At 40.4% G+C, this 25,630-nt stretch overlaps 1 protein-coding gene across 4 annotated transcripts in view; it reads right to left on the bottom strand.

The window, feature by feature from the left end:
- Positions 1 to 1,552: 1,552 nt before the first annotated feature.
- Positions 1,553 to 25,630, bottom strand: part of LOC124254026 (TBC1 domain family member 9-like) — a 51,935-nt gene continuing 27,857 nt past the window's right edge. For 3 of the 4 annotated variants that reach the window (XM_046687889.1, XM_046687892.1, XM_046687891.1), the window contains 14 exons: positions 25,402 to 25,496; positions 23,604 to 23,698; positions 23,185 to 23,331; positions 22,959 to 23,070; positions 20,172 to 20,232; positions 19,612 to 19,788; positions 18,910 to 19,020; positions 18,570 to 18,668; positions 17,121 to 17,312; positions 15,587 to 15,761; positions 14,796 to 14,882; positions 13,839 to 14,033; positions 13,173 to 13,270; positions 1,553 to 5,802 (listed from right to left, as the gene is read on the bottom strand). In XM_046687889.1, the coding sequence (XP_046543845.1) occupies positions 4,954 to 5,802; positions 13,173 to 13,270; positions 13,839 to 14,033; positions 14,796 to 14,882; positions 15,587 to 15,761; positions 17,121 to 17,312; positions 18,570 to 18,668; positions 18,910 to 19,020; positions 19,612 to 19,788; positions 20,172 to 20,232; positions 22,959 to 23,070; positions 23,185 to 23,331; positions 23,604 to 23,698; positions 25,402 to 25,496 (2,493 nt within the window). In that variant the 3' untranslated portion in view covers positions 1,553 to 4,953. The remainder of the gene's footprint in view (positions 5,803 to 13,172; positions 13,271 to 13,838; positions 14,034 to 14,795; positions 14,883 to 15,586; positions 15,762 to 17,120; positions 17,313 to 18,569; positions 18,669 to 18,909; positions 19,021 to 19,611; positions 19,789 to 20,171; positions 20,233 to 22,958; positions 23,071 to 23,184; positions 23,332 to 23,603; positions 23,699 to 25,401; positions 25,497 to 25,630) is intronic. The other variant, XR_006892366.1, reaches the window with a different exon arrangement.

The following is a 25,630-nucleotide window of genomic DNA, read 5'->3' as shown; positions in this document are numbered from 1 at the left end:
ACTGAACGCATGTATTTACGGCTGATGAAGAATTGTAGTCTATACAAACATGTGAAATACTCAAAATGAACTAACACATACTAACCAACATGTATACAGGCATTCAGAATCAGTTTATGATAAATGGTGTAACCAAAGAAAGAGTTCTAACTGAAATTGTTCATAAAATTGTCATGGTAGAATGGAGACGCATTCAGTTTTACATTAAATTTAGAGGTATTATAATTCTGTTATGCTACCTCTAATTTCAAAACACAGTAGGTTAATCTCTGAATTATATTACTGAGACTTGACAAAGTTTCATTGCTAAGAGATATATCGATAAACCTGTAACAACATATCCATTAGTACGCTACTCATTATAATTACATTTAAATTTGACTCTTCTGATTCAAATTTTGCAGGCCTTTTATTTTGTATTAGTTGGCTTTCAAACATTTTCGCCTTAATTTCTATGTAGGTGGTTGAAAACATATTGACATAATACCTTCCCTTTCCAATTGTTATACTACGGTACAAATGCTAAAAAAAGAACACATTTTATCAATAGTAAGATTATGAGAAACAAAATTGACTTCATTTCACTTGAAATTTAGATTTCTGAACATATATTTCTCTACATCTTATGATATTATTGTATGTTTTTGTTTTCCTTTCAGCTAATTATAAAAGTAAAACCCCAAACTTTTTCGTCAAAAGTAATTTGATTTGTTTTTCTGTTGTTCTCATAAACCAACCAAAAAGATATATGTGCCAATATTAAACTAATCCAGAGCTGTGTGAATTAAAATTTAAACTGAACTTCTCTCCATGTCTACATCAGCAGGGTAACAAATTAACAGGGTTTTACAGGGTATCTTCCCAAAAGACAGACCGCTTAAAACAACACATTTTATGGTTGATTGTATAAGGCTTAATTAAGCTGTACCCTTGATAATAATGGTATGTGCCCAGATAAAAAAGACAACATTAGGTATTAACTATAGTTTTGTCAATTCATGTAATGAATTATGATTTTTAAATAAAGACATATTGCATCAACATATATATGTACATCAACATATATTTGCCAGATCACATTTACTTGTGAATATTATCAAAAACAATAATATAACTATAAATAAATTATTTATATATAAATTTCTCTGTCACTATATGTGATTTTTTTAGAATAAAATTCTGGTTCGGTTCGGTTCTGTTCAGTAAAAGGATTAGTAATATGTTTAGAGAAGGAGATAGGAGAGTGTTGTTACTATACTCTGTAGTAACTCTGGGTCAGCTCATTAATTAAATAGGGGTGGACAGCATGGCTCAGCTAATTAGTGTACTCATTGAGTCTGTCTTATGGGTGGTCTGTCTTTTGGGAGTGACCCTTTTACAGCACATCCTGATTTTACGCATATACAACTACAAACTCACTGCACTATCCACAACACTGGAAACAAGAAAATAAAATATATGTGGTAAGTATAGCTTCCATGGTGTCCATATTGTTTTTAGTATGAGTGGGATTTATACACTATAACGTGCAAAAATACAACAGTACTATCTCTTGGAGGCAGTTGTGTTTATTGTGGAAATAGTACTTGAGAATCTTTTATGAACTAAACAATAAAGTTCGGGAACATAAATACTTTGAGATATGTTTATCAGATTGTGTATTCAGCTCTACACCAATACCCTCAAGATTCTAATCCATTTTTTGTTAACATGTACTAAACCATTGATAGGAATACCATTGTACAAAGGTATGGTTGTCAATAAGTTCTAGTATGTATGAACAATGTGTGATGCCTATTTCTGGTGTTCCCCGCCGTGATGTTGCTGGAATATTGATAAAAGCGGCGTACAACCAAACTCTCTCACTCTAGTATATATGACATAAATTTTAAGCAGAAAGGCATCACTAGCCCAGTATTCCTATCTTAAGTCAAGTATCATGAAATAATGATATGAGAATAATCTATTAATTGAAAAACAGATCACATCAGTCACATGTATAAATATCAGCAAATAATGAAATGGAAGAACTATTGGTAAATAAATGATTCATTCAAATCAAATCTAATCAAGTTTGTATGTTATTTAATGAAAAGATATGAAGTAAAAATAACACTAATATTTAACCATCATGGTTAATGCACAATTCATTATTTGAAAGTATGAAAGACAACAAAATCTAACAATAAGTTTGATTGCACGTTCCCATGGATGTGTGCCATTACACTGAGAGTTTGCTAAGTCAAGTTTCTTGTAAGATCTATTACTCAATGCCAATGTATTACTCAATGCCAATCCATGTGATGAAAACTCATATTCTCTTGGATTTGTGATAAACTGTAACAAGATACTGCATTGTGACACACTGTATCAAGATACTGCATTGTGACACATTGTATCAAGATACTGCATTGTGACACACTGTATCAGATACTGCATTTGACACACTGTATCAAGAGGCAGCATTGTGACACACTGAATCAAGACACATTGTATCAGACACTGCATTGTGAAACATTGTATCAAGACACTGAATTGTGACACATTGTATCAGACACTGCATTGTGACACATTGTATCAGACACTGCATTGTGACACATTGTATCAGACACAGCATCAGGACACATTGTATCAAGACACTGCATCAGGACACATTGTTTCAACATTGCATCAGGACACATTGAATTGTGACATATTGTATCAGACACAGCACTGTGACACATCATATAAAACACTGCATGATGACAGATTGTATCAAGACAATGCATCATGACACATTGTATCAGACACTGCATCAAGACAAATTGTATGAAGACACTACATCATGACACTGTAAAATTATACATCTAAACTGTCAGCAATTAATATGATTGAGGGAAATAAGGGCATAAAAGATTGAAGAAAAAACTTCTACAGACATTAACACACATTCATGATTATGTCTTTGTCTGTATTGTCGCAAAAATCATTATTTAACAAGGCATAGATTGGCTGTTACCATGGCAGCTGGGCACTATCTCGAGAAATCCTTCAGTTTTCTGACATCTACACATGCATACAAATCCTGGAAGCACTAACATGCAGTCATTTGGCATAGAAAATAGAGTAACATTATCTGAAGCAAAAATAATATTTAATCTTCATATTTCAACAAACTTTGACCCACATCAACCTTGTGTTGTCATAATAGTGTTTTAACAACAAATTGTATACATGTACCTTCTAGAATGAAGTTCCATGTCATAACTATGAAAAAACTATCTCATGAAAATCCGTTTTCAGTGCTCATTGCCGCTTCACTGAGATCTGAGGACATCCCAATATAGGTCCCGGAACAACCTTGTTGAACTTCGACTGATCAAAATGTTACTAACAAGATGTAGCCATTAGCCAAGCAACTTCAATCCCAGACTACGATTTGAAATATATTAATTTAAAACTTGAAAACTTATAGTCTGTAGATGGCTGAGATTGTCTGGCAGTCTTTCCAATGGGCACTTTCTCTCCTTCATTTCAATGTTTGAAACAAAAGACATACAATGTGTTTTGTGGAATTTGTTGTTCAGCCAATGACTGTCATTCAGAATACTCCATGTTAATCTTTTCAAGGTTGCAGGATTAGAAAACACAGCCACAGTGTGTTTGTGATTGAATTCACATAATGACTTCGTTTTTGTTTCATATTTTCTTAAGAAGCTATATTTTCACCAAAAAGTGATGTTTCAATTAATATGCATAATGAGAAACCCACAAAACCAATGAATAAAGTGAAAGTAATATCGTCAACAATGAATAGAATGATGAATGCCCACACTGTGGTCACATACATACATACATTATCCAGGTTGAAACCATTAACCAACAAACTGGTCAAAATAGTTACATATACAACTTCTCAAATCTCCTTCAAATCGGACGTCTCGGTCTCCCTGAATACTTCATCAAGACAAACCCTCGATAGGCATTGCATCAGGTGAACTTTGTCATCAGCCAATCAAAACAGAACTTCTTGGAGCAAAACATTCTCAGAAGCATATCTGACTGCTGCATCTTGGAATTAATCATAAACAGGCAGTTCCAAATGAAGAACAAGATTTGGTGTAGGTAGTTTTAACCCTATTGTCTCTAACACATCGTTCAGGACCATTAAGGATTCTGTGTGACTATCATTACATATCCCCAAACCAATCATCACATCCATCACCAAAATGAAACTGAATTGTGTTAGACCACATACTACATGATAACTGTCTCCAAATACATCTCCTAGTTTGATTGGCCAACAAAGGTCATTCAGGTTCACCTGGCATGACCTCAAAGGTCAGATCATGATGCAGAAAGTATCAAAGTCGAAGGAAGGATCCGATTTTAACATTGTGAAATAATACAGTAGTCTATAGCATATACAACAAATAACATGTTCTCAAGCAAATACTAACACAAACAGATGTCTTTCATTAAAAATCTTTTCACCTAAACATATTTTGGTTGATATATAAACAAATCTCAATACAATTTATGACCCAACAACATTTTAAGAGATAATATAACTTCAATAATTGTGGTCTTTGACAGAAGTGATTTCATTAACATATGGGAGGTTGTGTGCATTCAACTTGTACAAATGCTTATTTCAACTGAATTATTTTCACAGTGATATAATAAAATGAAGGCTATTGCATGATCTGGGACTATTTCGTCTACTTCTTTAAAGTGTCAAAATAAAAGGAGTATATTTTCAGCTTCCATTCTGACGAGACTCCTAAGGCAGTTACATGGAGGTGTTCCAATGTTGCAAACACTATAGCCCCAAAACTAATCATAACCCCAAATATCCAACATCATAATGCATTATGACTATTTAATTCTGCGTTTCATCAACATTTTCTACATCTGAGCTAACAAATTTGAAAATACACTCTAGAAGACACAGAGCTATTATGATCACAGATATTAAGAGTTTGACTGAGCTGTTGCCTGACTAAACGTACTCGTCTGAGTTTGTAATCTTCTGTTTCTCATTTTGGAGACAGAATCGCATACGTTGTATTGCTTTTCAAAATACTTTACTAGTACAGGTTCAGTTAGCATGGATGCAAGAAATTGTTCAAAGGAGATCGACCATTCTGAATCTGGTTTGCTTGAGTTTTGGGAAGACTCTTCATACGACTGTTGACCCTCAGAGGCGACGCTGCTTCGACTTTCCCGAGAAGCATCAACACTGTTGCCTGATTTTTGACTTGAGTTGCCATTTTCTTCTTCAGATACATTCTCCTTCAAACTGTCCTCAGTCTTCAGTTCCTTCTGAGAATTACCTCCCTTAGACTTGACAGAATTGTCTCCCTTTACATCAGAATTATCTCCCTTGGATTTGTCTGCATTGTCTCCCTTGGTGACACTGTTCTGCTCATCAGTGACATTACTGTTAGGATCTTTAACACTTGCAACATTATCCCCTTCTGCTAATGTCTTTTTGGTCAAATTGTCTTTATCTGCAGGAGGATTGGATGAATTTGTTGGTGTATTTACATGACTTTCAAACGGCGAACTGCTCTCAAGTGTCCTCTGACTTGGGCTAATGGACATGTCACTCTGACTGTCGATGCTAGAGGACAGAGGAAGGTCAGATTCAGTGAATAGGCTGCTGTCTCCAGATTCACTTTTCCGCATGAATCGTTTCCCAACCTCCCCAATCTGAAGAAGTAATGTGCCGATGGTGGCAATTGCATGATAGAGCTGTTGTTCCTCCTCGTGTTCGTTGAACATGTCATACAGGGTCTTCCACATCTGAATGAACTGGTACTGAAATTGAAAATAATGGAAACTTTAGTATACACTATCTGAATTCAAAATGAGATGCATAACCACTTGAACAATTGGACTTATTTTGAGTCTACTCATATTTTAGTCTCCAGAATAAGCCCTTCCTGATCATATGTAGTCCGGACCAACTTACACGAAACAATCTTCAGGCTACAATTACTGTAAATCAATCATGATCATGATCGTAGGCTTAGGAACGAGTCAGAATCCAATTGTTGGCTTACAGCATTGTAAGCTACAAACATTCTTATGTGAAAATGAAAAACGTCATGCAATCACCTTATGATCGGTCAGTTCAAATGAAATACGACCATTGTACAGTGATTGTAAAGATGATAGTAAGTGCCTAAGATCAATTGTAGTTATGACTGTTGGTTCACACAAATATGTAATTTTTTGAGTAAAATTGATATTTTATACTTATCCTGACTCATGCTCTTTTTGCTTGTCTCCTTCCTCTTGCGAACATAGTGGAACACTTGTATCTCCCTAATTGAAGTTCCCTTCAATGTAAAATCACTAATTAGTACACCACGAGTTACCTCCCTTCCACAAGCGCGGGAACGAGGGCGCCACCTCTACCCATGTGCCTCACTCTCTCCTCATATACTGAGCCCAACATTTGAATTTACAGGGAAATCCAAAGTGTTATTTGGGGAGGATGGGAGGGCTGACCTCATGAGTCAGGATAAGTATAAAATATCAATTTTACTCAAAAAATTACATATTTTTCCTTATCCTGACTCATGCTCTTTTTGCTTGTAGAATCCAACAGAGCGGAGGTGGGAATATATAATACTTTGGATTTTAATAATTAGTGATTTGAACTGTGATGATTGTAATAACCCTATGGGAACTTCATAAAGGCACTGAATTGATGAATTCCTGCTGCTAACTTATCAGCTGCCATATAAAGGTTATTACAATGTACTTATTATGATAAAGTATATATAACATTAATACAATGCTTAAGACTAATAGACTTAAGCTTGTTAATATGCTAGTATAAACTCCTTAGAGTTTGTTAGCTAAATTACTTTAAATATAAACATAGTACTAAGCTTAAGATATGATTAAACTTAAGCTAATTATATAATAGCAAAACTCTTTTAGAGTTTGTTAGTTAATGTACTTATATGATATAGACATAGTGCTGAGCTTAAGATATGAATAAGCTTTAGCTACCTATATAATAGCAAAACTCTGTAGAGTTTGTTAGCTAATATATTTTTACAATATGAGTATAGTACTGTGCTTAAGATATAATTAACTTAAGCTACATATATAATAGCCAAAACTCTGTAGAGTTTATTAGCTTATAGATTTATAATGTAACCATAGTACTAAGCTTAAGATAAGATTAGACTTAAGCTAAATGTATATAGCAAAAACTCCTTAGAGTTTATTAACTAATATACTTTTATGTTATAACCATAGTACTGAGCTTAAGATATAATTAAACTTAAGCTATATATATAATAGCAAAACTCCGTAGAGTTTTGTTAGCTAATACATTTTATAATGTAACCATACTGCTTAAGATATGATGAAACTTAAGCTAATTGGATAATAGCAAAAAACCCTTTAGAGTTTGTTAGCTAAAATACTTATATGATATAAACCTAGTATTGAGTTTATGAAGGAAACCTTAAGCTACATATATAATAGCAAACACTCCGTAGAGTTTGTTAGCTAATATACTTATATGATATAAACATAGTATTGAGCTTTGAAGGAAACCTTAAGCTACATATATAATAGCAAAAACTCTGTAGAGTTTGTTAGCTAATATACTTATATGATATAAACATAGTATTGAGCTTAAGATTTGAAGGAAAACTTAAGCTACATATATAATAGCAAAAACTCCATAGAGTTTGTTAGCTTATACAAGTTATAATGTAACCATAAAGTTTAAATTATGATGAAACTTAAGCCAAATATATAATAGCAAAAAACTCTTTTAGAGTTTTGATAGCTAATATACCTATATGATATAAACATAGTATTGCGCTTAAGATATGAATAAGCTTAAGTTACATATATAATAGTAAAAACTCCGTAGAGTTTGTTAGCTAATACATGTTATAATGTAACCATATTGCTTAAGATATGATGAGCCTTAAGCCAAATAGCAAAACCTCTTTAGAGTTTGTTAGCTAATATACTGATATGATATAAACATAGTACTGAGCTTAAGATATGAATAAGCTTAAGCTACCTATATAATAGCCCAAACTCTGTAGAGTTTGTTAGCTTATATATTTTTACAATCTGAGTATAGTACTATGCTTAAGATATAATAAAGTTAAGGTAAATATATAATAACCAACTCTGTAGAGTTGTTAACTTATATATTGTATGATGTAATAATCATAGTACTGTGATGATAAAAGAACTTAAGCAAATTATATATAGCATGTAGCTATTTAGTACTGTTATAAGATAAGTAGAAATCTGTAAGATTGACTTATCTTCTCCGAGGAACTGTCAACTGTTGTGCGAGGACCATGGGATCGAATTGGTGGATACCTGAGACGCCCTCGGTGATGATATCTCTCAGATAATGGTTGGCAACCACCATATCGGATCTCCAGAAAATAAACCCTCCATTATTTCAAATAATATTGTGTAGATCAATTGTAGAAGTTAGCTCTAATATCATGAGTATTAAAAGCTCATGGAGGGTCGGATTGGGTCCATCCGTCTTGTATGCACGTAGTATGACAGTTCTGATCCAAACGGAGATATAGTAATGAGAGATTTCATTCTGCGTAAGTTGATGATAGAGGAAATAATCTGTTGTATTATTCCCTTCTGTTTGTTTCGGTGGAGATAAATTTACAGTGCTCTTGCTGGCCATCGTGATAGAATCATCGTATCATGGAGTCCAAGTATGTCATCCAGGCGTGTTCATAAACCTCACTTGTGAGGTGTTGGAGCACTATATTCAGATCCCCAAGTTGGAGGGTGAAACTTCCGCTTTTAATTCTCCAATCAGAAAGTTTAAGTAGGTTTACTAACCATCTAGTTGTGTTAGTAGCTTGATTATGAAATTCAGCTGTAGTCTGAGACGCTGTGGATTTAGATCCACTTGTATCCCGTCGTCCTAGGTTATTCGCTCTAAGAAGTCCTTGACGATGTAGGTGCACAACCAGGTGTGTCTGTCCTCGCTTGAACTTTATGTAAAATTGCCTGACTGCCGTGCCTCGTCCTAACTTGACAGGGGAGGTCTCTAACCTGAAGAAAGCAGCCCAATCATGAAGGTTCAGATTAACTGGACTGTAAGGAGGCTTGCTCGCTCACTGATATATAGTTGTCACTTGTAACGTAAGTCTTGAACTGTGAACTAAGATCGACCTCTGCGTAGGTCGCTGTCCAACGCCGTCCAATCAGAACAAGGCATTTTGATTCTGTAGAATACCCGCTGTGATGTCACCGGTGTAGCAGGAAAAACCTTGTATAAAATCTTGCCGTCCGTTGATATTAGCATAATCGTCCGGTCTTCACCGTAGCTTCCCCGGTTACCCGAGTGACCACGTTTCGAGGGTTAAGGTAAACGCTACGAAACCTCCGGCGCGAAATACCTCGCTCTGTAATATTAATGCTGGGTAGGTTATTTTCCTGGCTGTCGTGAATGTAACTTCAGTTTTGAATATAATTCCGACTTCCTTATATAAAGGTACAATAAACTTGCAAGTTGTCAGCTTGTAGACTGTATACATGAATGTATCGTCATAATTGTAGAATTAAAGCTGAACTTGTACATATTTCTTCTCAGAAACTTTGACGATTATGAGTTATACTCGCTGTAACAAGGCTGCTGTTCAATTTCGATATTGAATTGTCTGCAGATCTGCGTAATGGTCACGCATGTAGATAATCGTATCGTAGTCCGGGATTGCATATTCTAGCAATCTATACGGAAAGGTTGATTTCTGTGAAGATCTATGCAACGCCGCTGATTAATTAATATAGCGACGCTTTGTGTTGTAAATAGCCTGTGCAATTGTCTTCGCGTAGGCTTATAGACGGCATATGGCATACAGTTGATAGACAACTTATGCGCGATGTCTTGAACGGACTGGACGAAAGTAGCTATATATGACGAAAGTGGCTAATATATGGAGACCTTGGAGGAGAATTCCTCGGTGGACGCCGGAGACTTCGCTAAGCTCGGAGTATCCATTCTAGATTTCCTGTGTGAGGTAGACTTGGAGCCACTTAGCCTTCGCGACCTTCGCGAAGGTATCGAGTCAGAGCCCGATCAGTATATATATAATATATGAGCTTGCTTCGCTGAATCGACCTCTGTGTTCAACAGGAGTGAGTGAGTGAGTGTTTTGTTTTACGCCGCACTCAGCAATATGTGGGTCGGTGAAGCGCTACTCCTCCGTGGACGCCCCTTGTAACTGGTGAGGCTCTAGCTCCTTCGCTGGAGGTGGCCTGGGACTTCCTTAGCGAAGTGTCTAGAATCCGATCAATATATGAGCATTAGCTTCATACAGGGTGTGGTTCTTGCTGGTTCTGCATAAGTAGAGCCGAGTAGATCATCCTATCATCTTCTGAAGTCGTGTCCGCGAAATCTGGTGATAAGAATCTCATTGATCGTTCTAGATCTATTAATGCCAAAAACATACGCCTCTGGCGCTTTGAACTGTTATGGCTTTATGGTAGGCTGTGTCCACATACTGTGGCACCGCAGCAATCGAGTCGATCGGAGGTAAGGTGATGGCGTCTGCCTCGTCTTCCTTTATCAGGTATGTCTGCGCCGAGTTGCCACTCTTGGAAGGTGAAGAGAGATCTAGGTTGTTTACCATCCAATATCGTATCTCAGTGTCTGAGAAAATGATGCCTCCATCATTTTCTATCCCAGCATCGCTGATGAGATGTTGATGCTCTTCTGATGGTGGACTGTGTATTTCTATCTCTATGTCGGGTGACCTGACTGTAGACTTGTGTGCAGACTTGTGTGGTGACCTGTGAGACGATCGACGTGGTGATGTACGAAGAGATCGGCGCGGTTAACGGCGCGGAGATCGTGTTGGTGATCTGCGTCTATGGGTTGACCTTCTCGGAGACCTGTGAGGAGAATGTTGATAGCTTCGCTAAGCTCTTGTGTAGTCAGGTGTCCTTCGCTAAGGCCTTCGCTAAGCTTCCTCTCAAGGCCCGTCCTGGGGAACGGGCGATTTGACCTTCAGCGAAGGCTTCCGTGAGGTCTGATGGTCTGAGTCCGCATCTAAGGATGAAGCCGAGGAAGGTGATGATCTATCCCGCCGCCAGGAGGCTGTACATCTGGGTCCTTCGTGGAGGTGGTCTGCGCACTTCCTTCGCTGAAGGTGGCTTCGCCGTGGCTGTTACGCTGATGGGGTGCCTCTGGGGTGTCGCTCTGCGCTTGGAACCTTCGCTGGGCTCAGGCCTTGGCTGGCTGCTTCCCAGTCTGTAGTGGCCCTCCATCATGATCATGATTTGCCGCAACAGTTCATCTGGGATGGTCTGGCGACGAATTAGTCCGCGCCCTCTCTCTGCGATGTTAGCGCGGGCCCTCAGGGAAGTCATCTGACGCCAGTGTAGAGACCTCAGGCTGCATGGCGATCTCTGTTGATGTCACTGTAGCTGTCTCCGGTCGCTTCTTGTGGTGTATCGCCGGGATGATGATCGGCTGATCATCGTAGAGGCCCAGTTCAGCGGCTGGAACAATCTCAGTTGAGAAAGTCCTAGTAGACTTCGCTGATTTCCTCAGAGGTCGACGCTGCCCTGGGGTGCTAAGTCTGCGCTGAGTGTTGGTAGCTTAATGGACCCTCAGGAAGATCATAGAATATCAGCGTTGGTACATCAGGCTGCATGTTGATCTGCGCTGACATCACTGTTGTCGACATCGGTCATTCTTTTGATGTACATCAGGTATGATCATCATACAGGCCCAAATCTGCGACGGGAACAATCTCGGCTGAGAAAGTTCAAGTAGACTTCGTTGATTTCCCCTCAGAGGTCGCGTTGAGATGCAGTAGAAACCCTCTAGTCTTCGGCTGCGACGATGGGATGTCTGGGGAAGCAGGACGCTTCTTGGAGGCGGCGGACTACGTCCCACGCCTCTCTACCACTCTAGCGGAACACCAGACGGGAGGGGGGGTCGACCAACAGCAGTAGCCTGGCGAGGGGTTCAGGTGTATCAGTCATGGCTAGACTCTGCATACGCGACCTATCTGCTGCGCGTCTCAAACGCAAAGTAATTATTTATTAAAGGTAGAATTGGATAAATTAGTATCGCAACTGCAACGTGAATCACATGAAACATGGCGCAGTACAGCTAGGGCATATTAAATGCAGATCAGCAGCAGAATAAAAAAACGTAATGTGCAACAGTACAGAATTTTTATCAACGTAATCCACTGCAACAGCACGGCGTCCCGTGCATAAACAGTAGAAACACGACTAAATATCAATATATAATTGTTGAAAGATACTAGCTAAACCTCTATAGATCTCTATACGAGGTAACTAACTAAATATAATCAAAGGATATAGTGTGTCGGGAGACACAGGCGCTCTCACGTCCAGCTCACTGGGCGAAGAAGGAGAGAGTGAGGCACATGGGTAGAGGTGGCGCCCTCCGTTCCCGCTCTTGTGGAAGGGAGGTAACTCGTGGTGTACTAATTAGTGATTTTACATTGAAGGGAACTTCAATTAGGGAGATACAAGTGTTCCACTATGTTCGCAAGAGGAAGGAGACAAGCAAAAAGAGCATGAGTCAGGATAAGGAAAAATATAATTTCTAGTGTTACTGTTTTACCCATGAGCTTTTTTGTGCTATTTACACCTAAACAATCTGTAACCTAAAGTGAAACAATAGCATTTTCCTGGCCTTTATTTCAAACTTAATACAAATTGTAACAGATGCGTTCCAGGTTTTATACCTAGCCTCCCTCCTCCTCCCCACTCCAAATTGTAACTGGGCAAGCTAGATGTCCAGAAAAACTGTATCAGATCGTTTCATAGCCCCAAAACTGTTTTGAAGCAATGTCTGGAATATTGTCAAATATACATCCTGGCCTGGCCATTGTGGGTCCCTAATATACGCAGAGAAACAAATAAAGGAACACAGGAAAAATCAAGTGTGCCTTTAATATTTTCTAGTTTTCATCACCAGCTTTGAATAGCGCTGTGGTGATGAAAACTGGAAAATAATAAAGGAATGCTTGAATTTTCCTGTGTTCCTTTATTTGTTTCTCTACAAATATTTTAAATTAAAAACTGAGATAACAAGCACAAGATAATCACAATATAATCAAATTAATTTGTCTTTCCCTCCTAATGTGGAGGTTAACCAGTTGGAAATGTGTGCTGACCTGGTTCATCCTCGGTATGCTCCTGAAGTCATCCTTGCTGTCAGCGCGGATCCTTTTCAACTCAAACCTCTTGAAGCTGGACTTGGAACTGATGCTTCCTGAGGAAGTGAAAGCGTCAGTTATGACTGAACATCAACAAGCACAACTGATAGTTCCCTGACTGTCATCTTATTTTAGTTTAAGGCAAGCCTTCAAACAAGCTACCACAGGATCCTGGCACAACTAAGGGATGTAACTCTGAACATTCACCACTGGTTAAACCTACAAGCACGGGTATTGTGAGTGAGTGAGTGAGTGAGTTTAGTTTAACGCTGCACTCAGCAATATTTCAGCTATATGGCGGCAACCTTTAAATAATCGAGTCTGGACAAGACAATCCAGTGATCAACAGCATGAGCATCGGTCTGTGCATTTGGGAACCGATGACATGTGTCAACCAAGCCAGTGAGCCTGACCACCCGATCCCGTTAGTCGCCTCTTACGACAAGCATGGGTTATTGAAGGTTCATTCTAACCAGGACCTTCACAGGTACGGGTATTGTGAGGGCCCAGGAATAAATTGATGGCAAAAATGGGATTTGAACCCATATTCATAGCTAACTGGTCTACCTCTGCTCCCCAACAATGATAATTTCCAACACAATACATTCTAAAGTATTTCCTCACTTGTAGGCGAATCAATGCTGTAGTTCTCTGTGGGGTCTTGACTGGATTCCTCTCCCACACTCTCCCCTAGGGAGGCTTCCCTCTCCACTGACCCCAGGGGCAGGGACCCTGGGGGGCAGGCCTTCTCCGCAGAAGGGGCAGGAATGTCTCTGGGGGCAGTGGCCTTCACTGCTGCGACACTTGGCAATTCCAAGTCTGCGAACACAAACAACAGCAACATCTACAAAGGAGGTTCTGTTTATTTGGTGTTAATAGTTACACCAAATTTATGATATTACCCCAATAGACATCTGGCCCCGATTTCTCGAAACATACTTAAGTTTTTACTCAAATTTCAAACTGAGTTTGACAATTTGAAACAGCTGGATTTTTATCTCAGCTGCATTTTTTAAATATAAAAGCCCAAACAACATAATTATTCTATTCACCAAACACAAATTGTCTCCTATGTTTGAGTTTAATATCGGTTTTATTTCATTCTGGGAAATGCGTTTTCTCAAATTTGAGTAAAAACTCTAACTTAAGTCAAAACTCAGACTTAAGTTTGTTTTGAGAAATCGGGGCCTGATGTTGTTAATGCCTGTGTGTTGCAGATGTTTTTACACCAATAGACACCAAGTGTGGTTACCAGCTACGTACATCAGATGGTTTGACCTCAACAGATACCTGGTGTTGTTAATGGCTACATAAAACAGACAGTTTTACCTCGATATAGACCTGGTGTGACTTCCCAATTTGATTTCTACACTTCACAGGTTGAAAAGATAACAGATGACAATTGTTAAGCTAAAAGTTACAAGCTTAGTATCATAATTTTCTCTATTCATGTTTGAAATTTGCTGAAAATTAACAGAAAATTTGTATTATTTGGCGCTCTATTTTTTCATGTGCTTGTAATCCAGCCATGTCCCTTTACTTCCCCACAAACAGGATGCAGATACCGATTCCGTGACTCACCATCAGCACCATCACACTCCTTCTGTGCATTCGCTGCATCATCGTCATCGAAGAAGTCTGTCGCCTCCACAGCACTCTCTGTTGAGTCTGAAACATCAAACAATGAGCAAGTCTTGTGAAGCCATTTTGGCAAGTGTTCAGTTCCTTTAAGGTCACTGTAATTGTCTTCATCATACAACCCACACCCAGTAGTCAATATTGAGGATGTATAGGTTATTGAGGAAGTCAAATGCCTAGTTTCTAAAACAATAGAGCGCAAACTTTCTTCCAACTCAATGCATATTTAGCACCCATAAAATTTCTGAGTCCCGTGCTGGGATTTGAACCATGGACTTTCTGATCTGAAGTTGGACACCTTTTCCACATGACTAAAGAGGTTAACCCCATCTGTAACCCCATCTTTGTGATGACTCTACACCCTGCTATAAAAATGTTTCGATTTAAACAGAAACAAATCCAACACAAAACAAAAATAAGACTTCGATTGTATTCCAATATGGATTCAGATACCAGGGAACTCAGAAACTACAGGAATAATGTCCACAACAGTGCAACTTTCATAACTTCAACTGGATAATGGCCGCTTGTGGTCATTTATCAAGATACAGAAATGAGATATGCATCTCTAAATGATTCACTAGAACAAAGAATATAGAGGAGTAGATCCTGATTGGCTGATCTGGAAGCTCGTTTACATGAACTGTGTAAGGTTTGTCAGATCTTCATGCAGAACGACGTCTCCTCAAAATAAAAGATGTTATTTCATCGAGGAGGCTGCCCCTCCCTCTCACCTGACTGAGGTGATGTAGGTGTTTCCTCGTCCTTCTCGTCTGGCAGCAGGCAGGGGGGCTGGTGGAGGATGTAGATGAGCCGGAGGCGCTGGTTGAAGTCCCCCTTACACTGCACACCCAGCAGGTGGACAAACTCCTTGAAGTTCACCATGTTGTCTTTGTTGCTGTCCAGATACTGCAGGGGAGAGTGAGTGAGTGAGTTTAGTTTAACACTGGTTTTAGCAATATTCCAGCCATATCACGGCAGGGACACCTGAAATAGACTTCACACATTGTACCCATGTGGGGAATCAAACCCGGGTCTTCGGCATGATGAGCGAACGCTTTAACCACTAGGCTACCCCATTGCCCCCAGTATAGAATAATGAGAGAGAAGGGGTTGAGACATGGTGATGGCATCATTTACTTTACTACTGACACGAGTCATGTTACGATTCACTCCCGATTCGTGGAGTGAGTTGGGTTTTACGCCGCTTTTATAAATATTTTCAAGCAATGTCATGCAGGGGGACTCCAGACTTGGGCTTCACACATTGTACCCGTGTTGGGAATCGAACCCAGGTCTTCAGCATGATGAGCGGATGCTTTAACCACTAGGCTACCCCACCGCACCTCGAAGTGAGAGATGGACAGAGTGGGGTTGAGACTGAGGATGGTATTATTTACTTTACTATTGACACGCATATTCGGTGAATTAAACTGTATCCCTTCATGAATTTGGTTTATTATTCATGGTGACTGGAATCAAAGATTTACAGATATTTTGAAGTGAGTGTTTTTACTTGGAACTAGTTTGTTATTTATCAAAATGTAATACATCCAAGTCAGGCAGTAGTGTAACTTGTGTTATTTTGCTAAGGCTCATTATGGTATGGTAAGTCATTAGGCTATAAGCTGTATTGTCAGCAAAGTACTGCTTTTTACTTAAAGAATATATCTTGACATTTTGACTTAAAGAATATGAGTCATTGACATGTATGTGACACACATTGTACCCATTTAAACCGGGTCTTGATTTAGCCACAAGGCTACAAACATGAAGTACTCATGAATATATTTTTGTATTTGTCACTATATACTCGTAACATATATCAAATTTGCCTCATAGCATGATTCAGGTCTTTGACGAGATGAGGAGAACAAGGAACAGCCTGTATCACTTTTACACTAGATGCTGATTGGTGCTACTATTATCTTGACACCTAGTAGAGTGTAGTGGACGGTGAAGAGGACTTCCGTTGAAAATTGTGAAGATCTTATGATTGTGTGTTTTGTGGCTAGTATGTGAGTGAGTGAGTGAGTTTGGTTTTATGCCGCTTTTAGCAATATTCCAGCAACATCACGGCGGGGACCACCTGAAATGGGCTTCACACGGCAAGTATGTAATTGTGGTAGAGAATTCATAAAAATTATCAATGACTGATTCAGAATCTGAAGCTGAGCTGAGCTGAGTGATTTTATACATTTACTTGGAGCAAACAAATATTCAGTTCTGAAATCCTAAAAGATGAAACTAAGACCTGCCTCTACATACCCTGAAAGATCTAAGGGCAACAACTCCAGCATGTGATCCTGTTGCCCATGGTGACAGAGACAGGAACATGGTCTTGTACTGGTCGAAGTCCACCTTGTACTGCTCATAGTAGGGTCTGGCAGGATCGTACTTGTCGCTTGTGTCCACAGGCTGCTGACTGGTGCGCCAGTAGCATGAAGTCAGGTATTCCTCCTGTTTAGACACACAGGTGTAAGTGAGTCTACGATATCAGGTTGATTGGTTGTTGTTTTATGCCGCACTAAGCAATATTCCAGGGCCTAGATTTTCGAAGCTATCTTGACATTAACATTAACTTATGACTATCTTAGCGCCAAGAGAGCTTCCAAATCTAGGCCAGCTGTATGCCAGTAGTCTGTAAATATTTCAAATCTGGACCAGACAATAAAGTGATCAACAGCATGAGCACCATTCCACGCAATATGGGATACCATGACATGTGTCAACCAAGTCAGCGAGTATGACCACCCGATCCCGTTAGTCGCCTCTTACAACAAGCATGGGTTTCTGAGGTGAGGTGAGGTGAAATTGGGTTTAACGTCGCGTTTAAGAATATTTCGCTCATATGATGACGTGCATGCATGTGTATGTGTATGTACGGCTGCTTGCACTAGCCCAGACTTAAGCTGGTTTTATAGTGCTAGCCCACTGAGATACCATGCCGCAGTGAAGCATGAATACCCCACTCAGACACATTAGACTGACTCCGAGCCGACCAGTCCTTGTTGTACCCATTAATGCCGAGCGCCAGGCAGGGACCAACAAGTACCATATTTTAACGTCTTTTGGTATGACGCGGTCGGGGATCGAACCCGCGACCTTCCGTTCTCCAGGCGGACGCTCTAACCAGTACACCACGGAGGCGGTCCATGGGTTGCTGAAGACCAATTCTAACCCGGATCTTCACGGCACTAAGATGTCAGGGGTCTGTTCCACAAAGCATTAACAGAACTAAAGTGATCATAGATCCCACACTTTGCTACAATAGTTTCAAGGAATTGGGCACAGCATTCACTCCATGGGAACCATCATTACATCGTTCTTGGAAGCTGTGATGTCAAGATACAATGTTACATGTTTCCATGGCAACCAAAACCACTGGTTTCTAACACAGTATAACACCTGTCTATACTGTAACAAGAGAGATGAGGACACAAAGGAATCTCACTGGACTTAGTGCAAGGAACCTCCCTACTTACATGAAAAATACTTCAGAAAGCAGATTCATAACTGGTGAATATGCTGAATAACTGTGAGAACATTTTTAATAGTTTCACAGGGAAGATAAACCAATTGTGAGCTAAATATACAGGGAAATATTTCCTTGCTTATCATGTTTACTTCTGCACACACATTAAAAAGAGGTTTCCCACCTCATGCATGCATTACCATGTGACTTCATATCAACATCATCATGAGTGTATCACTGACCTTGAAGAGAATGTAGAGGTCAGCCAGCTCCTTGCCTTCAAACAGCGTATCAGATGACACACTGCGGACAATGTTCTTCATCACGTTGTCCTCAATTGTCTGAAACAATCAGTGATTATCAATGTTATTTCTCACTAAACTCTTACTGGTGAAAAACTGGGCGACATTGCTGAAAGCACTGAATAAAATGGGGCCATGAACGAAGACAATCTCCTGGATATGCCAATGCACAAATTCTACACTATTTTCAAAATCCACTTCAAAGTTTTTATCATTAGACAGGACAAACAATACTAATTGCCCATGTGAATTATTAGTTAATGATTGAAGGGCCACCTACCTGTACAACTCTGAGTCTGTACTTGAGACGAAGTCGCTCAATGTCCTGATTGGTGATGATGCCAAACTTCCTGTAGCTGCTATCAATCAAATCTGTCACATCAACAGACGACTGAAATACAGAGAGAGTTAGTGGATTAATGGTCGGGTGGTTAAAGTGTGGGTGTGGGTGTAAGTGTGTTTAAGAGCATGTGGATACGTATGATACGTATCACACCCCAGAAACTGATACCTGCGAACCCAGGACTCACAAGCATTAGGACCTATCCAGCTTGGATCAGACAAACCAGTGGTTGACAGCTTGAGCACCTACTTTCCTTTTGTTTGACTGCACTCAGCTATATTTCAGCTATTTCACGGTGGCCTGTAAATAAATTAGTCTGGACTTAACAATCCAGTGACCGACATCATGAGCATCAATGTCACCCATATTGTCAGGCCTGACCACAGGATCCTGTCAGCCGCCTCCTAAGACAAGCAATGCTTACCAAAATTCATCACAGGTTTAATGTTACAGTGACAGGCCTGTCTGGATGATCCTCTATCATTCCAGTGACCCCAATAACGCAAGTCATTCAATTACACAGGTAACTACCAGACAGTTGGGACCTTCCAGATGATCACCTATGAATTTTGTTAGCCTAAACAGAAGTGAGTTAGTAATTTAACAAACGTAGCAGCCACTGAGAGAGAGTACTCCTACCTGATCCTGTGAGCGTGACATGTTGGAGGTGTGTTGGACCTGTGGCATGGTGGAATCTCTGTTTGTCACGTTCTCCAGATACTGACAGAGGACAGTCATGGCCTCTCCGTCCTCCGCACAGCCCAGCAGCTCGCTGCTCTTGTTGTCCAGGATGGTTAAAGCTATTTGAAATATCACCTGTAATAGTAATTTAATCATATCCGTTACCCTATATTCACTATGTGTATCATATTTATCTCTCGCAATGAATTCATTGCAGCCCTAGTGTACAGCCCTGTGAAGTGAGTTCAAATTTATATAGCGACTGTACTGTGGTATACTGACGATACACTTTACATTTACAATGATGCCTTCCAGCTGTTAATGATACTACAGGCAATACCAAACAGGCTGTGATATAACACAATTAACCATGTCATGTGACCACCCCATGTATATCAGATGGGGACCTATTTTGACCTGGGTTCTCACAGGGGCGACTCATCTCTCATCTGGCAACTATAATAACAGTTTGTTATTTCAGACGTTAGTTCTTATTAACCTTAAATATGCTGCTTTACCTTGGCGCCATCAAAGAAGAAGCAGTCCAAGATGTTGACGGCACAGTTGAATGGCATCACACTGAAACAAACCTCATCTCATCACATATCAAGAAATGTTGGCATAGACATATTTTACAATTATCCTTTCCCTCTTGAGCTGTAGTGAGTTAATATGTATTGTTTTGTGTCACATTTAGAATTGTTCCAGTGATATCACATTATAAGAGGATTACTCAGCTTCGATTACTGATCTGCAAACTGTGAGTTTGGTTTTACGCCGCTTTTAGCAATATTCCAGCAACATCACGGCGGGGGACACCAGAAATGGGCTTCACACATTGTGCCCATGTGGGGATTCGAACCTTGGTCTTCGGCGTGACGAGCCAACGCTTTAACCATAAGGCTCCCCAACCGCCCCAGAGCACAACTAGATGTCTACTAAGGGAATTGATCACGGCTACCAGTAACAGCACCTGAGGAAGATGGTTAAGAACCAGCACAACCAGATGTCTACTAAGTGAGGTGATCATGGCTACCAGTAACAGTACCTGAGGAAGATGGTTAAGAACCAGCACAACCAGATGTCTACTAAGTGAGGTGATCATGGCTACCAGTAACAGCACCTGAGGAAGATGGTTAAGAACCAGCACAACCAGATGTCTACTAAGTGGAGGCACAACCAGATGTCTACTACCAGATCATGGCTACCAGTAACAGCACCTGAGGAAGATGGTTAAGAACCAGCACAACCAGATGTCTACTAAGTGAGGTGATCATGGCTACCAGTAACAGTACCTGAGGAAGATGGTTAAGAACCAGCACAACCAGATGTCTACTAAGTGAGGTGATCATGGCTACCAGTAACAGCACCTGAGGAAGATGGTTAAGAACCAGCACAACCAGATGTCTACTAAGTGAGGTGATCATGGCTACCAGTAACAGCACCTGAGGAAGATGGTTAAGAACCAGCACAACCAGATGTCTACTAAGTGAGGTGATCATGGCTACCAGTAACAGTACCTGAGGAAGATGGTTAAGAACCAGCACAACCAGATGTCTACTAAGTGAGGTGATCATGGCTACCAGTAACAGCACCTGAGGAAGATGGTTAAGAACCAGCACAACCAGATGTCTACTAAGTGAGGTGATCATGGCTACCAGTAACAGCACCTGAGGAAGATGGTTAAGAACCAGCACAACCAGATGTCTACTAAGTGAGGTGATCATGGCTACCAGTAACAGTACCTGAGGAAGATGGTTAAGAACCAGCACAACCAGATGTCTACTAAGTGAGGTGATCATGGCTACCAGTAACAGCACCTGAGGAAGATGGTTAAGAACCAGCACAACCAGATGTCTACTAAGTGAGGTGATCATGGCTACCAGTAACAGCACCTGAGGAAGATGGTTAAGAACCAGCACAACCAGATGTCTACTAAGTGAGGTGATCATGGCTACCAGTAACAGTACCTGAGGAAGATGGTTAAGAACCAGCACAACCAGATGTCTACTAAGTGAGGTGATCATGGCTACCAGTAACAGCACCTGAGGAAGATGGTTAAGAACCAGCACAACCAGATGTCTACTAAGTGAGGTGATCATGGCTACCAGTAACAGCACCTGAGGAAGATGGTTAAGAACCAGCACAACCAGATGTCTACTAAGTGAGGTGATCATGGCTACCAGTAACAGCACCTGAGGAAGATGGTTAAGAACCAGCACAACCAGATGTCTACTAAGTGAGGTGATCATGGCTACCAGTAACAGCACCTGAGGAAGATGGTTAAGAACCAGCACAACCCAGATGTCTACTAAGTGAGGTGATCATGGCTACCAGTAACAGCACCTGAGGAAGATGGTTATGTCTACTAAGTGTGAGGTGATCATGGCTACCAGTAACAGCACCTGAGGAAGATGGTTAAGAACCAGCACAACCAGATGTCTACTAAGTGGGGTGATCATGGCTACCAGTAACAGCACCTGAGGAAGATGGTTAAGAACCAGCACAACCAGATGTCTACTAAGTGAGGTGATCATGGCTACCAGTAACAGCACCTGAGGAAGATGGTTAAGAACCAGCACAACCAGATGTCTACTAAGTGAGGTGATCATGGCTACCAGTAACAGTACCTGAGGAAGATGGTTAAGAACCAGCACAACCAGATGTCTACTAAGTGAGGTGATCATGGCTACCAGTAACAGCACCTGAGGAAGATGGTTAAGAACCAGCACAACCAGATGTCTACTAAGTGAGGTGATCATGGCTACCAGTAACAGTACCTGAGGAAGATGGTTAAGAACCAGCACAACCAGATGTCTACTAAGTGAGGTGATCATGGCTACCAGTAACAGCACCTGAGGAAGATGGTTAAGAACCAGCACAACCAGATGTCTACTAAGTGAGGTGATCATGGCTACCAGTAACAGCACCTGAGGAAGATGGTTAAGAACCAGCACAACCAGATGTCTACTAAGTGAGGTGATCATGGCTACCAGTAACAGTACCTGAGGAAGATGGTTAAGAACCAGCACAACCAGATGTCTACTAAGTGAGGTGATCATGGCTACCAGTAACAGCACCTGAGGAAGATGGTTAAGAACCAGCACAACCAGATGTCTACTAAGTGAGGTGATCATGGCTACCAGTAACAGTACCTGAGGAAGATGGTTAAGAACCAGCACAACCAGATGTCTACTAAGTGAGGTGATCATGGCTACCAGTAACAGTACCTGAGGAAGATGGTTAAGAACCAGCACAACCAGATGTCTACTAAGGGAATTGATCACGGCTACCAGTAACAGTACCTGAGGAAGATGGTTAAGAACCAGGACAGGGAGATCATCGACAACAATCCAAGGGTGTCCAGCTTCTGGTACAGGCTAGGGATGTAGTCACGGATCAGTTCCTCGAACACACCTGCAACAGTCAACACCACATTGTCATTCCCACAACAGATAACCTTGTAATCAGCCATGGTCTGAGACTGAGTGCTACTAGAGGTGAGTGTGTTCAGACTACAACCAGCCATACCTTGGTCAATGAGCGCCCCGACCACCTTAGTGTTGTAGTAGTCCGGCAGGAGTCTCTCACAGATTGCCGTCAGCAGCCAGAAAGCCTCCTCCTCACTTGTATACAGCAGCAACACACTCGTCACGATGTTCATAGCTTGACAGTAGCCTGAAACAAAGATGCAACAAGCTCATTTCAACGTTCATCATCACCAGCCATACCATCGTAACTCAAAATTATTGTGTCCAGGCCAAACAAAACAGTGGTTGGTATTCTGAGCATCATGTTATTCTCCAAAGTCAATGAGCCAGAAACATCACACCAGAAATGTTACCAGCTATGGGATAGCCAGGAGACGGTTAGTCCAGACACTGTTTCTGCTGAAGGAGAACTGATTTAAGCCCAAGTGTCACCTCCCAAACACATATACACAGCCTCACCTATGTTGGGGTTCCTCCAGGCATACGACGTCAGCACCCTCCGCAGCGCCCCTATGCCAAGGTCAGTCTGGAAGGCTGGATGCTCTGGCAGGGATCTGGTCAACAGAACGTCCGGGAGATGTACAGACAGGAAAACTCAGGGCGACTGTCTCAGCAACATAATAGTAATTCAAAACCTGCTTTGTTTACAGACTTCATTTTACATCTGTCGATTTTTCAGTAATACCAAATCATTCAAAAACAATGTCTGGTTCGACACACTGACCATGTCTAGACCTTAATAAAGCATACGACTTTCTAGATAACAACTTCTTGTTTATTGCATAGACCGATGTTTCGCAATAAACAGAAAGTTGATATCCAAAAGGAGTATGCTTTTTTATTGACTCACCAACTTCTAAAATGCCTATCAAACAATGTCTTTATCAAATCACCAGAAAGTGTTATACAGTCGTGCCCCGTTTATCCGAACACTTGTGTTTTTCTTGAAATTGTTCGGATAAACGAATTTTCGGATATCTGAACCGAGGACCATATGGAAAAAGACAAACAAACAAACGAACATAATAAGCCTCAGACGTATTCTGTATTGATTGATTGATCAACAAATAACAAATACTGTAAACGTATTATATTTCACGCAGGTTTTATTTTCGCGCAAAACATTTTAGCGCGAAAATTAATACACCACGAATAAACCTGTCATTCATTCAGTCTAGCCACGCTCGCCCCTGAGTTGTTACCATAACACATCAAGTTTGAAGACAGAAATCTACGGGAATCTTAAAATGACGACTGATAGTAGCATAAAGAATCATACTTAACTGTAAACTGTAATGGATTTCCCAAAACATAATTAAATAATGAGCCAAATCCAATGCGAATTAGCGAAAACAGCAATGTGTGTTGTGGCGCCATGGAAATTGGTCACATGACAGATGGTTTGATACAAAACAGATTACCATGAAGCGACTTCGGAAAGAAATAATACAGCAGTATTTTATTTATTCATTAAGATTTTATTTACCAGTACATCATGAAGCAAATAGTAACTTAACACTCAATCATCTCATTTACAACAACCCAGCTTGTTTGAAATCACAAAGAGCTTCATATACAGTAAGAAGTTAATCTCATCTGTCTGTCAAATGCTAGCAACCAATCACGAATCAGTTCTGATGTCATCCACGCTTTTGCATTGTTCCTGTACCCAACACAAACCTCCGGATTGAAATCACTGCCAAAACAACGGGGACGTCTAGCCTTGCCATTAACAATTGACAGGCCTCAAGATTAACTCAGTGTCACCTTGCTAATTAAGGGCAGTTAATCCTCTCACCCTTCAAAGAATGCCGGCTTGTAACCCTTGTTTCATGTTAGGGCACGCAAGGCCACTCGGTAAAATGCGCGTGTAAACATACTGACAGGTGCTCAGCCATCCGGATATACGAGAAAAAAATGCATATGATTTAGCATTTGGTATGTGAAAATGACCATCCGGTTACGGAAACCGGATTTCCGGTTAAGTGAGTAGTTTTACAACGTTGTGAATTGGTTTTAATGAATTTTCGTTCGGAAGGCGAGTTTTCCGGATATCTGAGGTTCGGATAAACGGGGCACGACTGTATCTTAGACATGTTTTGTCAGCATTCTACATTTTTATAATAATTTACTGACATTTCTATGGTTCCCAAGACTCTCTGATTCAACAAGATAGTTTTTCCTTTAAAAAAAACAGACATAGACAGTGTTTAGTTTCTACAAATGAACAATCTGTCTCTCCCATGGAGAACTGTACCTGTGTAAGTCCCTTTCAATCTCCTCAGTGGCAATGGTGGATTTCCCTTTACTTTGGTTCACAATATTTGCATAGTAGCCGGGATTGGTGTTCATCTTAAAGACAAAACCATGTCTCTATCACTGAGTGGTATCACATCCAACATTGAGCAACAAACATATAATACATAGACGTCACTTGCTGTATTATGACATAAGATGTCAACCACTGTATGACAGATGTCATCCAT

The sequence above is a fragment of the Haliotis rubra genome, unplaced genomic scaffold, assembly GCF_003918875.1.
Source record: "Haliotis rubra isolate DU_JTF1 unplaced genomic scaffold, ASM391887v1 Scf560, whole genome shotgun sequence".
In the NCBI taxonomy this organism is placed as follows: Eukaryota; Metazoa; Mollusca; class Gastropoda; order Lepetellida; family Haliotidae; genus Haliotis; species Haliotis rubra.
Note: the sequence above shows the minus strand (reverse complement) of the source record. Positions and strands in the feature narration are given on the sequence as shown.